Here is a 16657-nt window from a genome sequence, read left to right on the forward strand (position 1 = left end):
AATAAAACACAAATAGAATAAGAATAATAAAAAATAAAGGACGCATGGTGTTATTAAAATGATATCCCCTCTAGGTGATAATTGGCAGTCTAGATATTTCACATCGATTTTTTCCGATTTATTTATTGCATGTTGGAAAAGGACCGAGCGACACAAGCCGCACTACTACAATTGGCCAACACTGGCTGCACTACATTAAACAGGGTTCATACACTCTTTACACAATAAATTTCTATGATTTTTTTTTCCTAAAATGTTCATGCCTTCAGGGCGGATTTCCATGACCGTACAATTTTTAAAACATCAGTGCAGACACGGACAATAAAACAGTTAAAATCAACTTAAACTACAACTAAAATTGATTATAGTAGGCCTAAAATGAATCTGTTGACAATCTTTAATAATAAAATGTGTGTCAGACACTGAGAGCTCCACTGTGTTAACTGTGATCTGAAGTATTTTGTTAGCTCAATATAAACCATATTTCCATGACTTTTCCTAAAGTTTCGAGAGGGGTCTGTGTGCAACAGGGGCTTCACAGTGCACATGCACTGTCAAACCCCGGAAATGCACTCTCAAGCGCTACACTCACAATGCTTTTAGACAAACTCCCTTCAAATAATATATAATTTATGATTTTTGTTTAAATTCCCCTTTATACACCAGAATGTCAGTACAAGGTATAATAAAATACGAAGATGTACATGTTGAATACAAATAAAGTTTAGTACAAACAATATAAAACATATTAAACCATGATGTTGACTCAACCTAAAATTGATGTGCACAAATATTTTTATATCAGCGCTATAAACTAGGATTAAGAGGAGGAGTTATCTGCGATAGCTACAAGTCAATCAAAAATACAAGACAATTTAGAGATAACTGGTTAATTAATATTAATATCTCTACTGCTCTCTGGATGTATTGGTCTCTTATTTGCTTATTAACAGATACAGTGCGCACAAACTACACTCATCATTTACACTTGCTAGCTGTTGTCATGTCTGTTACCATTTGTAAAATCGCAAAACACACTATGGATTTAAAAACTCTTATAAATCTTCAGAAGCGTAAAAGTGTAAAAAAGAGCTTGAGACTGCATTTCCGGGGCTGGGCGGTGCCCACGCCCACACCTAATTTCATTGGCCACGCCGGCACATGCACTGTGAAACCCCTGTTGCACACAGACACTCTTGAAAGTTTCTGGGTATTTGTATTTTCCCAAAATTCATCCACGCCTGAAAATTTGCAAATTCCATTACTTTTCCAGGATTGTCATGACCTGAAAGATGAACCCTGTCTAAAATACATTGATTTCAGCTAATTTTGATTCATTTTAATAGATCTACTGCTTTAGTTAACCTGTTACTTTTAAAGAGGAGGGTTTAAGCTGTGAACAGTCTATGTAGGGACAAATAGCTTAATATATTTGAAACCAACATTCTTAGGAGAAACCTTTAATTTTATTGTTTGATTACAGTTGGTAGAAAGCTAAAATGTAGAGAGAGAGAGAGAATAGACACCCTGTTATACAGTTAGACACTAATGTAAGTTTTATATGTGTATATAGACATTTGCAGATCTTCATCTGTGGGAAATACCAATATCTGAGATCAGAATTCCCACATAGGTATATGGGTACATATAATGAACTAGGGGTGGGAATCGTTTACTATCTCACGATTCGATTCGATTCCGATTTTGGGGGCCACGATTCGATTCAAAATCGATTTTTGATTCAAAACGATTTGAATTATAAAAATTTCTGCTTCTGGCTTATGAATCTTATTGAAAAAAAAGCCTCCATAATATACACTGGTCCTGGAGCAGGTAATGTGTTACAAAAACAATAAAATGTGCAGGAATGTGGGTCCTCAGTGACAGAGGAATCACTGGGATATCACAATGACGTTAATGAACAATAAATAAATAATAAATAACACTGCTTTATTACCAGGCTACTAGCGGTGGTGTGTAGGTGACGCTGCTGGGCTGATGTGATGATAGCAGTGGAGCGCTAAAGTTCAGGAGCAGCTGCTGATTAACTAGTTAATTTTAGGCCGTTGTATTTCTTCAGAAAGGGGGCAGGAGGTGGAGAAATTAATTCATATTGTCCATTCCTTAATTCCTCTGTGATGAGGAGCTGAAATTAGCTCTGATTAGCTTATTGTTATTTTTCCGTTCCGCCTTAAATGCTGCAGCCCGCTGCCACCTGTAGCGTTATTTAAGGTGGAACTGGAAAGTTAGCTAGTTAGCTAGCTAACAGTTACTGAAACTAACTACTAGCGATCTTTTTTATGCTTGTTATGAAGCATTCTGCCATAAAACATTAAAACTACACGTTAATCTAATGTAATATAGTGCTTGTTCTGCCATCTTACCGGTGATTCTCAAACACCTACGCTCTGTGTGTGTCTGGAAGATCTCCGTTTGAAAGGACAAGCGCTATCCCCAGGGTTGCCAGGTCCAACAAAAATACCCAGCCCAAAATCAGTCTAAAACCCGCCCCTCAGAATCGATTTTGGGACATTTTAAATCGATTCTGAATCGTAGTAAATGAGAATCAAGATTCTTATGTGAATCGATTTTTTGGCACACCTCTATAATGAACTGCACCATACTTTAAGCAGAATTCTGGATCTTCTACTTACTTCATTCCCTGTTGGAAGACTGAGTTCCTCCTGGTCTTACAGATGATCAAGTCAGCCCACTGCACAACCACAATACTGATGAAGAACGCAGTGTGGCACGTAAACTCCACGATCTTCCTCTGCTCATATGTCTGAAAATAAAAATTACAGATGTTAGCTCTGAAATGTTAATGTTTGTGCCATCTAATCTGAAAAAAAAAAAAAACACTAGGAAACATTAACAGCACACTCACCCACTGCTGACCGTAGCTGTCCTCCAGATCATTCATATGCTTATCATCCCAGTACACGCGAATTCCCAGCAGCTCAGACGGCAGGAAGCCATTCTCAGCCAGGATCACAAAGTAAGTGAAGAATCCAGCGAGAGCCTGAATCATACCTGAGGATTAAAACACAGGAACAAACTCATCATCAGATCCGTTCTGAAGGGTTTTAGTGGATTCAAGTAATTCAGGGGTGTCCAAACTACGGCCCGCGGGCCATTTGCGGCCTGTTTCCTTTTTTGGAGCGGCCCGCGACGTATTTTAGAAATAGAATGAAAGTTGGCCCGCTGTTAAGCAGGTTTTTATAATGTGAGATTCAGAGTTTGAACACTAGGTGTCAGAAACGGGACAAAAAAATGTCTAAAGGTGGTGACAGTGAAGTTGTAGCGCAGAAAAACGGACCAAAGAGTCTAAAAGCAGAGAGGGTGCTCAGTTCTAGCACAGAAAAACGGACCAAAGAGTCTAAAAGCAAAGAGGATGTGCAGTTGTAGCGCAGAAAAACGGACCAAAGAGTCTAAAAGCGGAGAGGGTGCTCAGTTCTAGCGCAGAAAAACGGACCAAAGAGTCTAAAAGCGGAGAGGGTGCTCAGTTCTAGCGCAGAAAAACGGGCCAAAGAGTCTAAAAGCGGAGAGGGTGCGCAGTTTTAGCGCAGAAAAACAGGCCAAAGAGTCTAAAAAGCGGAGAGGGTGCTCAGTTCTAGCGCAGAAAAACGGGCCAAAGAGTCTAAAAGTTGCCGTAATAAATGAGTTTAATATTAAGAGACATCATGAAATGAAACATCAATTTGAAAAATCTAGGTTTACACAACACTGTCAAAGATAAAGATAGTAAGTCAAGTAAAATGATGTGTAAATGAAAGTAATCAGGGAAATGTATTATTTAAAGTGGTATATTTCATTATTTGTTTTATTACAGAGTCTGTGGCCCGAATTTTCTGGTCATGCCTTCCATTTGTTCTTCCTATTTGTGGTGGTTGTGATCCAATGCATGCAAGCTTTTGACAGCTAAACTTATATTGGATGAAGGGCTGTTTTTTGACAGACTTTGAGCTGGATGTTTTTACTGGACTTGGCAACCCTGCTCTCAGTGACTTAGCTAACGGCAGTAAGCACTAGCTCTTTCACCATTTAGAAGTGAGCATTATTGGCCTGGAGCTTGCTGCAAACCCCAGCTAGCACTGCTGGAGCAATATTAGCATTAGCTGCTAACAAACACAGCAAGTGTTTTCTTATTCTTATTTAACAAAGAGCTCAATTTTTTTTGCACTACTACAGTCTTAAAATTAACCACTCATAACCTGCTAACCACAATAATTGTGGTTAATTGTGGATAATTCTGTAATTTATATTACAGAGGTGGGCCAATGTGGAAGTAGGATTCTTATTGCCCAAGGACTCTTATGGGAGTAATGGGGGTGTAAAGCAATTTACACTAATTAATTATGTACAACAAATTCTTCAAATAAAAGTTCCCCAGTCCACTTCAAGTAGCCTAAAATCAAGGGACACAAGTGAACATGGTAATTTACTGTGTAATTTTCTTTAAATTTGGGCTGAAACCCTTGTGAAGAAGCTGATTGGTGAGTGTTCAGTTATGGTTAGAGTGGGCGTGTCTTTTCTAAATATTCGTGTTTGGATTAGTAGTGACGTTTTATGCTGCTGATGTTTATTATTGGTATGATCTCAGAACATTAAGATAAATTGTCAGAGCTGACTGGAGCACAGCACAGTCTATACCAATAGAAACGATAGTGTCTGATTGATAGATTAAGATCTTGTATGAAAATATATTGCCCAGCCTTACTGCTCCTACTATCCCATGACTTATGGCATGTCAGTGTATTAGGGAAGTGGAGACAATAGCCAGCACTGAAGACACTGAAGGGGCTAAACATAAAATAAATTCACAACTAAATCTCACTTTCCTAGAAAGAAAAATGTAACTGGGAACTCCACTCATCCACAACTGTTGCAAAACAGTATAAACCTCTTATTCTACTTAGTGAAATGTTGTTTTTTGTTCCTGCAGTCCGATAGCTTACGTTTTATCTCCCACGTGTTTATGGATCAACATCACTTCAGTGCATCATTTTACACTGAATGAACAGCCATTTCACAAAACACCAACGAGGCAGTCATCACACAGTAACACTCTACAGCCAGACTGTGTGTGGATAAACAGCAGCAGCTGCTCGGTCTGACAGCTCTCTAAACCTGACATTTCATCACAATACAAATCCCTGGAATGCAAGTAGGTCTGTGCGGAAAATTGTCCCAAAAAATACTGCGAAAAAAACAATATTGTTGTAATTTTAATGACATTTATGCCACTGATAAAGTGTTCATGCGTCCCTCTGCTGACAACTTTTATGGAGATGCGGATTTCATTTTCCAGCAGGACTTGGCACACTGCCAAAAGTACCAACTGGTCTTATATAAAATATTCTATTCTTCTGGAGACACTGATTGTTGAGTTTTCATTGGCTGTAAGCCATAAACCAACAAAAAAAGAAACTGAAGAAACTTGAACGGAATTACTGAAATAAATAAACTTTTCAATGATATTCAAATTTTTTGAGATGCACTACTATATATTGGATGATAAATTGACAGTTAAAATCCTCTTTGTGTAGTCCATTATAGCACAACATACTGATTACCAAATGTAATACTGAACGATGAGCAGAACACCAAACAAGAATAAACAAACTGGTTTAGGAACAGTTTCTTCCCTCAGGCCTTCAGCCTGCTGAACAGCAAAACTCCTCAGATCGGCCTCAAAACACAATATATCACATCCCCAACTCAAATAAACTGCTCTGCTCTTTAATTCCCATTGACAAAACATGCCTCATGTCTTTACTACTGATTTTTAGGTTCTTACCAATCTGTCCATAAGCCATGCTGATCAGCCTTTCATTCACCAGCTTGTCTGTTTTGGGGTTTCTGGGCTGCCTCTTCATGATGTCACTCTCAGCTGCCTCATAGGCCAAGGAGATAGCAGGGACCTGAAGGGTTAAAAAAGCATGTTAGACACATCTCCAGTACTCAAAAGAGAAAGAGAGAGAGAAAGAGAGAGAGAGAGAGAGAGAGAGAGAGAGAGAGAGAGAGAGTCAGAGTTATTAGAATGATGCTCACCATGTCAGTACCCAGGTCGATACAGAGGATGGTCACAGTGCCCAGAGGAAGAGGAATGTTTGCAATAATAAACAGCAGGAAAGGAGTGATCTCAGGAATGTTACTGGTTAAGGTGTAAGCAATGGATTTCTTCAAGTTGTCAAAGATCAGGCGACCTGGAAAGAGAAAAAAAAATGTGTTTTTCCACCATTAAAACTCCCAACCAATCAATCAATGTGTTTTTGCAGATAAATTAAGGATCACTTTTTAGGGGCGGGACAATATATTGATAGTGATATTTTGTATCGTTACGAAAATACTGCAGATACATGGTTTAAAATATGGATATTTTTATTGAAACATGGGGGCAAAGGCTAAACGCCTTGAGACTCGCCACACAGTTTATCCGTTTTAATAAAGATACTGCTTCATTACACCACATGGTGGTGTGCTAATTAAATAATCAGGGTAAACCTGCGGTAAAGAATATTGGTTGTTAAATTTAGGAGTACCGTATTTTACAGACTATAAGGCGCACAATCAAGGAACATCTATTTTCTGGTCAATTTTAATACATTAAGGCGCACTGGATTATAAGGTGCATCTTAAGTGACACTACTAAGGAACAAGGGTCAGGTTTTTCTTCTTGGGGGCACCAAAGTTAACAAAACTATAATTAAAAAAAAAAAAAAAAAATTATATATATATATATATATATATATATATATATATATATATATATATATATATATATATATATATATATATATATATATATATATTTCAAAGTCAAACAAGTGCTAAATGTTAAACTACACAGACACCTCTCCTAAAATATATGTGGTTGAGTAAAGCGCTTCCAATTGTTTACAGTAAGCTTAGAGTTCCAGTACTTTAGCATGGTTAGCAATTAGCAGCAGGGCTAGCCGTGGTTAGCAGCACTTAGCACTAGTAAATGCCACCCGATAACGCCACACTGAGAAACCCTAAGTGTTCCTGTAACCCACGGTGATATCAGCTAGCGGTTCATACCAATAAACTCACAGACTACAGTCCAATATACTCGCCTCTGAACGGCAAAAGAGCTAGCGCAGTGGTTAGCAGCTAATGCTAGCACTGCTTTAGCCTCAGTGCTGCAGAAACTTTACAGCGTGGCTTTACTGCTTCTTAAAAACTGACTGGTAAAATTCATACATAAGGTGCATTGTCAGTTTTTGGGAAAATGTAAATATTTTAAGTGCACCTTATAGTCTGAAAAATACGGTATTTTATCCTCTTCAGTAACACACATGCTGTGAAGCATCATAGAAAATAGTATTGCGATATCAGTGTTATTGTGGGAAGTGTATTGCAATTCCATATCCTGCCCTATTGTTTACGGCTTAGTGTCGTTTACCTTCTTCTACTCCAGTCACAATGGAGGCAAAGTTATCATCCAGCAGAATCATGTCAGCAGCCTGTTTGGAGACATCAGATCCAGCGATACCCATAGCTACACCAATATCAGCTTTCTTCAGAGCTGGAGAATCGTTCACTCCATCACCAGTCACAGCCACGATAGCGCCCTGTATAAACATATAAACAGATTAGCTTTCCCGCCATTCATCATCACGTCACTCATCAGTCTCTGCATAATTGAATGGATTTGAGAGCACAGCTGGTCACCTGGCGCTGGCAGCCTTCCACAATGATGAGTTTCTGTTGAGGAGATGTTCTGGCGAACACAATCTCAGTGTGATGCTTCAAGACATCGTCTAACTGTTCAGGGGTCAGGTCTTTCAGATCTCCACCATGGACCACACAAGCCTTGGCATCTCTAAAAAAAAAAATCAAATACAGGAGCATTAGTGCACATGTACATTACTCCACATGGTGGCACTAATCAAATTACTAGGGGAAACCTGCGATGAAGAATAATGGTTGTTAAATTCAGTGAAACAGACACCAATAAATTCATAATTACAGGAATTAGATTTTTATATTAATATATATATATATTAATATATATATATATATATATATATATATATATATATATCCAATCACTAGTGATGCATCAACACAAGGAGGGTGAAGACTATCACACGCCTCCTCCTGACACATGTGAAGTCAGACTCCACCTCTTTTTGAATTGCTCAGTAGCATCACAGCGCACTCCGAGGAAAGCGCAGCGACTCGGTTCTGATACATCAGCTCACAGACGCAGCCTTGTGCTGATTGATATCAAAACTCTAGGAGTGATGAGTGGAAAGAGCGCCATCTACTGTACCCACCCAGAGAGAGCAAGGCCAATTGTGCTCTCTCGGGGCTCTGGCAGCTCACTGGCAAGCTGCATGACCGGGATTTAAACCAGCGATCTCATGATCATAGTGGCAGCAGCTTAGTCTGCTGGACTATCTGGAGCCCTCTGGTATTTGATTATTTAAGAGTATTTTATCCTCTTTAACAACACAGATGCTGTAAATATTGCTATTTTCTTGCACTTTATGTTGTCTATTGTTTGTTGTTCCATGTTGCACCATGGCTTCGGATTTGGTTACACTGTAATTTCAAGAATTTCCCCCCGGGGATCAATAAAGTATCTATCTATCTATCTATCTCTATCTAATGACGATAAAAGCCTCTTTCCTTGACTTGAGAACTGTCTTGTGATATATCAAGTATCGCAGAATCACAGTATTGTGAGATCAGTTATCGTAGGCAATATATTGTGAATTTATATTAGATGCCCTGTGATTCTCATGCATCTGGTACTTAAATATTAGAGGTGTGCCAAAAAATCGATTCACATAAGAATCTTGATTCTCATTTACTACGATTCAGAATCGATTTAAAATGTCCCAAAATCGATTCTGAGGGGCGGGTTTTAGACTGATTTTGGGCTGGGTATTTTTGTTGGACCTGGCAACCCTGGGGATAGCGCTTGGGGATAGCCCTTCAAACGGAGATCTTCCAGACACACACAGAGCGTAGGTGTTTGAGAATCACCGGTAAGATGGCAGAACAAGCATTATATTACCTTAGATTAACGTGTAGTTTTAATGTTTTATGGCAGCTAGTAGTTAGTTTCAGTAACTGTTAGGTAGCTAACTAGCTAACTTTCCAGTTCCACCTTAAATAACGCTACAGGTGGCAGCGGGCTGCAGCATTTAAGGCGGAACGGAAAAATAACAATAAGCTAATCAGAGCTAATTTCAGCTCCTCATCACAGAGGAATTAAGGAATGGACAATATGAATTAATTTCTCCACCTCCTGCCCCCTTTCTGAAGAAATACAACGACCTTAAAGTTAACTAGTTAATCAGCAGCTGCTCCTGAACTTTAGCGCTTCACTGCTATCATCACATCAGCCCAGCAGCGTCACCTACACACCACCGCTAGTAGCCTGGTAATAAATCAGTGTTATTTATTATTTATTTATTGTTCATTAACGTCATTGTGATATCCCAGTGATTCCTCTGTCACTGAGGACCCACATTCCTGCACATTTTATTGTTTTTGTAACACATTACCTGCTTCAGGACCAGTGTATATTTTGGAGGCTTTTTTCAATAAGATTCATAAGCCAGAAGCAGAAATTTTTATAAATCAAATAGTTTTTTTTTTAATCAAAAATCGATTTTGAATCGAATCGTGGCCCCCAAAATCGGAATCGAATCGAATCGTGAGATAGTAAACGATTCCCACCCCTATTAAATATACAGTGCCTTGCGAAAGTATTCACCCCACTTTACATTTTTCACATTTTGTTACCTCACAACCTGGAATTCAAAGGGAATATTTGAGGGTCTGCATCATTTAATTTACAGACCATGCATACAACTTTCAACATTTAACTTTTTTTTTTTTATTGTGAAGCAAACAACAAATAGGACAAAATAACTGAAAACATCAGTGTGCATAACTATTCACCCCCGTAAGTCAGTACTTTGTAGAGCCACCTTTTGCAGCAATTATAGCTGCAAGTCGCTTTGGATAAGTCTCTATGAGCTTGCCACATTTTGCCCATTCCTCATTGCAAAACTGCTCCAGCTCCTTCAAGTTAGATGGTTTCCGTTAGTGAACAGCAATCTTCAAGTCTGACCACAGATTCTCAATTGGATTAAGGTCTGGGCTTTGACTAGGCCATTCCAATATGTTTACACCTTTCCTCTTGAACCACTCAAGTGTTGCTTTAGCAGTATGCTTTGGGTCATTGTCCTGTTGGAAGGTAAATCTCCACCCTAGTCTCAAATCACTGACAGACGTAAACAGGTTTTGCTCAAGAATATCCCTGTATTTAGCACCATCCATCTTCCCCTCGACTCGGACCAGTTTTCCAGTCCCTGCTGCTGAAAAACATCCCCACAGCATGATGCTTCCACCACCATGTTTCACTGTGGGGATGGTGTTCTTGGGGTGATGAGATGTGTTGGGTTTGCGCCAGACATAGCGTTTTCCTTGGTGGCCAAAAAGTTAAATTTTGGTCTCATCTGAACACAGTACCTTCCTCCATACAGTTTGGGAGTCTCCCACATGCCTTTTTGCAAACTCGAAACAAGCCTTCCTATTTTTGCCTGTAAGTAAAGTTTTTTTTTCTGGCCACTCTTCCATAAAGCCCAACTCTATGGAGTGTACGGCTTATTGTGGTCATATGAACAGATACTCCAGTCTCTGCTTGGGAACTCTGCAGCTCCTTCAGGGTTACCTTTGGTCTCTGTGCTGCCTCTCTGATTAATGCCCTCCTTGACCGGGCTGAGAGTTTTGGTGGGCGGCCCTCTCTTGGCAGGTTTGTTGTGGTACCATGTTCTTTCCATTTGATGATGATGGATTTGATGGTGCTCCGGGGGATCATCAGAGATTTGGATATTTTTTTATAACCCAACCCTGACTTATACTTCTCTACAACTTTATCCCTGACTTGCTTGGAGAGCTCCTTGGTCTTCATGGTGTTGTTTGGTTAGCTTAATAGTGTTGCAGCCTCTGGGGCCTTTCAGAAAAGGTGTGTATATACTGACAGATCATGTGACACTTAGATTGCACACAGGTGGCCTTCATTTCACTAAGCATGTGACTTATGAAGGTAATTGGTTGCACCAGAACTTTTTAGGGGCTTCATAACAAAGGGGGTGAATACATATGCACATGCCAATTTTCAGTTTTTTATTTTCATATTTTCTTTATATACATATATATTTTTTCTCATTTCACTTCTAAAACATAGACTATTTTGTGCAGATGCATCACATTCAATTCAGATAAAAAAAATACATACAGGTTGTAATGTAGTAAAATAGGGAAATAATCCAAGGGGGTGAATACTTTTGCAAGGCACTGTTTGGTTCACAAAGAGACAACTAAAAAAAATGTTTTAATAAGAGATGAATTTGCACCATTTTGAACTTTTATCTTACATTTAAACATGCATTATAAAAAAAAAAAAATCAGTGTACAATTAGTGTAAAAGGGTTAAACTTTTTGCTATGATTATTTATCAAATTAACAGCACTAATTAAAGCTCCACTAGGTAGGATTGAGATTTTGTGCTCGTGGGCTCCCCCTACAGTTGTAGAGTGTAATAAATGTTTCAGGCGGATTAGTTTCTCTTTCTCGTTTTCTGGTTTTCACAGACATATTCTGTCTCTTTCCAGCTTCTGCCAGAGTGTCTGTATGTTAGTTTGTAAAGAATGAGCCAGTAGTTCTTGTAGAACTGTTAGAACTAAAGGTGGGAAAGCAGGTCGCAGTTCTCGCGAGCGTTGGTCGCGGCCGCCTCAGAAAACTTACAGAGTCTGGTTTGAGCTCAGAGGAGCTCCGGCACAGACACGAGAGCACCGCTATTCCTCCTATTACACCTCAATGCAGCGCTGCAGGGAGTTTCAAGCTGTAATTTTACTTCTTTAAAAAGATCAAAAATCAAGGAAATCCTACCTAGTGCTGCTTTAAACGCTGCAAAATTTTGACTGCACACAAATGAGCAAATACCAGAACAACGTATTACCTGGGGTTGACTTCATTGATGGGGATGTTCAGACGAGCAGCGATGTCTTCCACAGTCTCGTTACCCTCAGAGATGATGCCCACACCCTTAGCAATGGCTTTAGCTGTGATGGGATGATCTCCAGTGACCATGATAACCTGAATGATTCAACATACGGTCAATTCTGGAGCTTTTAACAGGTTACAAACTGACATCACCCAATAATATTACATTAAACATTAATCTAATGCCCACATGCAAAACAAAGACATCCTATGTGGCCTGCAAAATAAATTTGGTATCTTTCATTATTCACTGTACTACAATTCCCAGCATGCACTGTAACATCATGTGCATTGTGATCACCTCTTCCAAAAAAATTAAAAAATAAAAAATAAGCAGTGTTGGCAAATTTTGTGATTTTGTGGCAAGATTTAGCAACTTTTCTGCTACATTCCACATCTCTGTCTCTTATATCATTATTTAAATATATCTTAAATCAAACATTTTTAATATTTTAAGCAAAAAACGTAAAAGTTAAAAGTTTTACTTTAAGTCCCTACATATTGCTGTTGCAGGTTTAACACATTTTGAGTAACATATTGAAACAGTAGACAGTCCTGTGTATATACTGCAAAATGTTTTATTGGTTTGTGTGTAATGTGTGTTGGGCATGCAAGACACTACTCCTGTGTTGCCAAGATAGCAATGAATGTCTGACGGTTGACTGTTTTCCATTGCTTAGATAGCAATACCCCAGAAATGTACCTAAACACACCTCATTTTAAGACTACCACACCCATCAGTGTGGATATATTCATACCAGCATCTTTCCTATTTAAATGATGCAGGCACAAAACGTAAAAATAGCCTGTTAGTGGGGTGTAAGATAGCAGTGAACATCATTAAGCACCTTTTGAGGGTGTAAGATAGGGCCCTGAATGTTGCATTAGGAAATATTTTGTGTAGAGTTTCTATTGGTGTGCTTTAGTCACATGATTTACTTGGCAGGCTTTTCAAAGTGGGCTTTTTTACGTAATGCAAATAGACACTAATTTGTTTAATATGGATCTTTATGTGATTGAGTTTGATTCCCCTGATCTAATTCATGTACCTTGATTCCAGCACTCCTGCACTTGCCAACAGCATCAGGTACAGCAGCACGAGGAGGATCAATCATAGACATGAGGCCAACGAAGCACAGGTTCTCAGTGGGGAAGTTCACATCCTCTGTGTCAAACTGGAAGTCTTCAGGGAACTGGTCATCAGGAAGGCTGAAGTGGCAAAATCCTATTCAAAAAAATCAAAAAGGTCATATTACATCACTTTTACCTCAATTTTTACTCAAAAACTTACATTTACAGACACAATTACAGCTAGAAATTGGACGGTTTTAATGCAGCATAATTTAAAATCATATTCTTACCCAGCACTCGCTCTCCCAGTCCACCCAGCTCCAAATAAGCATTCTGAAAAGCATCCTTCATCTCATCATCCAGAGGCTGCTCTTTTCCCTGGAGCATGATGGTGGAGCATCGGTCCAGGATCCTCTCGGGGGCTCCCTTCATTACCAGCAGGTGCTTAGACTCTCCCTCATTAGAGTTCTTGTGGATGGACAGCTAATGGAGAGACAAGATATCGGCAAATTCACAAGATGAAGATCGTACACCAACCAAGCATAACATTATAACCACCTCCTACCAGCACAACACAGCAAACACTTATTTATACTTTACTGGAATAATTAGTATTGTTCAGACGACTTTTTACTTCTACTTCTTACATTTTCAACCAGTTATCTGAACTTTCTACTCTGCATTTTTTTTTTTATACTTTTATTTCAAATTTTTTACCATTTTCTCCCCAATTTGCACGGCCAATTACCCAACCCACTTATTAGGACAACCCCTATAACTAGTGATGCCCCAACACACCAGGCAGGTGAAGACTAAAACATGCTTCCTTCGATACATGTGAAATCAGACTCCGCCTCTTTTCGAGCTGCTGTTGATGCAGCATTGCCGACCAGCAAGCGTGCTCAGAGTACTCTGCATTTTAAAAATAGCCTCGTGACTCCTATTTAGGGGTGGCCGATATGGCTCTAAAATAATATCACGATATTTCATGGTATTTTCACAATAACGACACTCTTGGCGACATGACAAAACACTGAATTATTTTTAGCATATACTAATGCAACACAATTGAAATTGAATTTTATTACTGCATACGATGTGATTTGGCACACCCCTAACTGAGATATTAAAAAAATACAAAAATTTTAAATCAGATTTATAACGATCTCAATGATCTCGATTTCAATTATCCAAAATGTTATGATACTGATACTGTGCTACAAATATCTTTATATATCTCCAGAATTAAAGTAAAATAAATGAAATTGGGAAGATATAATCGGTCTCTGGTAGTTATATAATGAAAAATGAGAGCAGTGTGAATTTTTCTTTTGCTAAAAACAGCAAAAAAGTAATACTCTGATGTGATAATAAGGGGTGGGTGATAGGGGTGATGATATTATTGCGTACGATATGATAAGTCACACCCCAACTCCCATTACATTTCAATGTGATTTCATTCCAGCTTCTCATCGTTCAATGAAACCCCTATCCAGATAAATCTCTCCATCTTTCCATGATGATCATACACCAGACAAACATACATTATGATCAATCACCTCCTCTTTTCTACACGCACCAGCACAACACACACTAACACCTCATACACCACCAGTGCGCTCAGTGCACTATAAGACTATGTCGTTCTGCCTAAGGCTTTTTTTCCCCTTTAATCACTTCTACTTTTATACTTTAAGTAGTTTTAAAACCAGTACTTTTTAAAACCACACTTTTACTTAAAAAGTAAAAAGCTTGAGTTGATTATTCAACTTCTACAGAAGTATTTTAAACCCTAGTATCTGTACTTCTACCTGCAGAGTAATGAATTTGAATACTTTCATCATCTTTGCATGTCAGTACAGTCAGTACACTGCAGTGCTGTGAACACTGATCCACAACCAATAATAGACTGTAAATCATAGAAGTGTAAAAAAAAAAAAAAAAAACACACTATATAATCAATCAGTGGAGCTGAAGAAAATAAAGATAGCAGGTGGTGATCATTTTAGGCTTGATTAGTGAACATACATGTATAAAGCAAGTGTTCAGTTTTACCTGGTATTTGTTGGTGGAGTTGAAGGGGATCTCAGCGATTTTTGTGTATTTGTCTCTCATCGCCTTCACTGAACCACAGCAGAGCTCAATACACTTCAGCAGGGCAGACTCTGAGGCATCACCAGCTGTATCTCTCTATAGGAAGGGAAAAAGGATAATTAAATTTAATTTCTACATATCAAAATACACATCAACGCAAAACCTGAGCTGTGAGCAGTGGTGTTACAAAATATCAAATTCCTACAATTAATGTCATATTTTAGCTGTGAAAATACACTGTTTCTTATTAAAATCAGTTATAAAATTAAACAATTGCATAATGCAGTTACCAACTACTTCCTAAAATGTGATTTTTAGTTAGTTACAGTTAATCCACGGCAAGATATTCACAAAACAAAGCAAAAAACAAAACAGCTAAACACAGAGAGGCAGAGAGGCTGTTTACTCCTAAATTAAAGTACCACTAAGAAGCTTTTGGGAGCAAGGGGCACAAAGATTCCCTAGAGGCACAGAGCAAAATTACACTGCAACCCAAACAGCAAAACAAGTCTTCAGTGTCTGAAAACAACCTGCAAATGGTGCAATAATGACTGGAAAACATGCCAAAATAACACCTTAAAAAGATCTGATTTGAGCCTCTGTTAAATAAGCTTTTCGACTTATTATATATCAAAATTATAGTTCTATAACAAATATAAATATAAGCTTTAATAGAACCTACAATAAAACCCTGTAGAAAAAAAACACAAGCTAATACAAACAGATACTGGAAAAAAAAAACAGTCAAAAGTTTAGACACACCATCTAATTCAATGTTTTTTTTTTTCCTACATTGTAAATAAATACTGAAGTCATCCAGACTCTGAAGGAACACATAAGGAATCATGTAGTAACTTATAAGTGTTAAAAAGGTAGCTTTCATCTGGAGTTCTGTTGAGTTCTTCTAGTTTCTGAGGCTGGTAACTCTGATTAATCCTGTACAACAGAGGAAACTCTTGCTCCTCCTTTCTTAGGGCAGTCCTAACGAGAGCCTGAACCAACTCTACCTCTTCACTACTTTACTTTAACTGATGCTCTCAAACACTTTATTAAGAGACAAGAAATACATGTAATTAACTCTTGATGAGCTCAGCACAGCTGTTAACTGAAAGCCTGAATTCCAGGAGACTCTACATCATAAAACTGACTGAGAAAATCCAGCAGAAGATGTGCAAAACTGTAATATAAGATAGAGGTGCTACCTTGAAGAATCACATTTTTGTTCACCAAATATTTTAATACGTTTTCTTCATAGTTTGGATGACTTTAGTATTAATCTTCAATGCAGAACCTACTAAATAAGGTGTGTCCAAACTTTGCAACAATAACAAACGCATTATTTTTTACATCACATCATCTGTTAGTCATAATCATTACATATATATGAATAACATGAACTTATAGAACGTTAAACGTTACATTAAAATGCTTGTTCTGA

General features: G+C 38.3%; 1 protein-coding gene across 1 annotated transcript in view; it reads right to left on the reverse strand.

The window, feature by feature from the left end:
• Positions 1 to 16657, reverse strand: part of LOC103026980 (sodium/potassium-transporting ATPase subunit alpha-1) — a 36827-nt gene that overhangs the window by 5413 nt on the left and 14757 nt on the right. The window contains exons 10-19 of the mRNA XM_049469257.1: positions 15181 to 15315; positions 13416 to 13608; positions 13104 to 13279; positions 12011 to 12147; positions 7699 to 7849; positions 7430 to 7598; positions 6055 to 6209; positions 5801 to 5924; positions 2888 to 3033; positions 2655 to 2785 (exon numbers count right to left, since the gene is read on the reverse strand). Of these exons, the coding sequence (XP_049325214.1) occupies positions 2655 to 2785; positions 2888 to 3033; positions 5801 to 5924; positions 6055 to 6209; positions 7430 to 7598; positions 7699 to 7849; positions 12011 to 12147; positions 13104 to 13279; positions 13416 to 13608; positions 15181 to 15315 (1517 nt within the window). The remainder of the gene's footprint in view (positions 1 to 2654; positions 2786 to 2887; positions 3034 to 5800; positions 5925 to 6054; positions 6210 to 7429; positions 7599 to 7698; positions 7850 to 12010; positions 12148 to 13103; positions 13280 to 13415; positions 13609 to 15180; positions 15316 to 16657) is intronic.

Source organism: Astyanax mexicanus, chromosome 21 (assembly GCF_023375975.1).
Source record: "Astyanax mexicanus isolate ESR-SI-001 chromosome 21, AstMex3_surface, whole genome shotgun sequence".
NCBI classification, from domain to species: Eukaryota; Metazoa; Chordata; class Actinopteri; order Characiformes; family Acestrorhamphidae; genus Astyanax; species Astyanax mexicanus.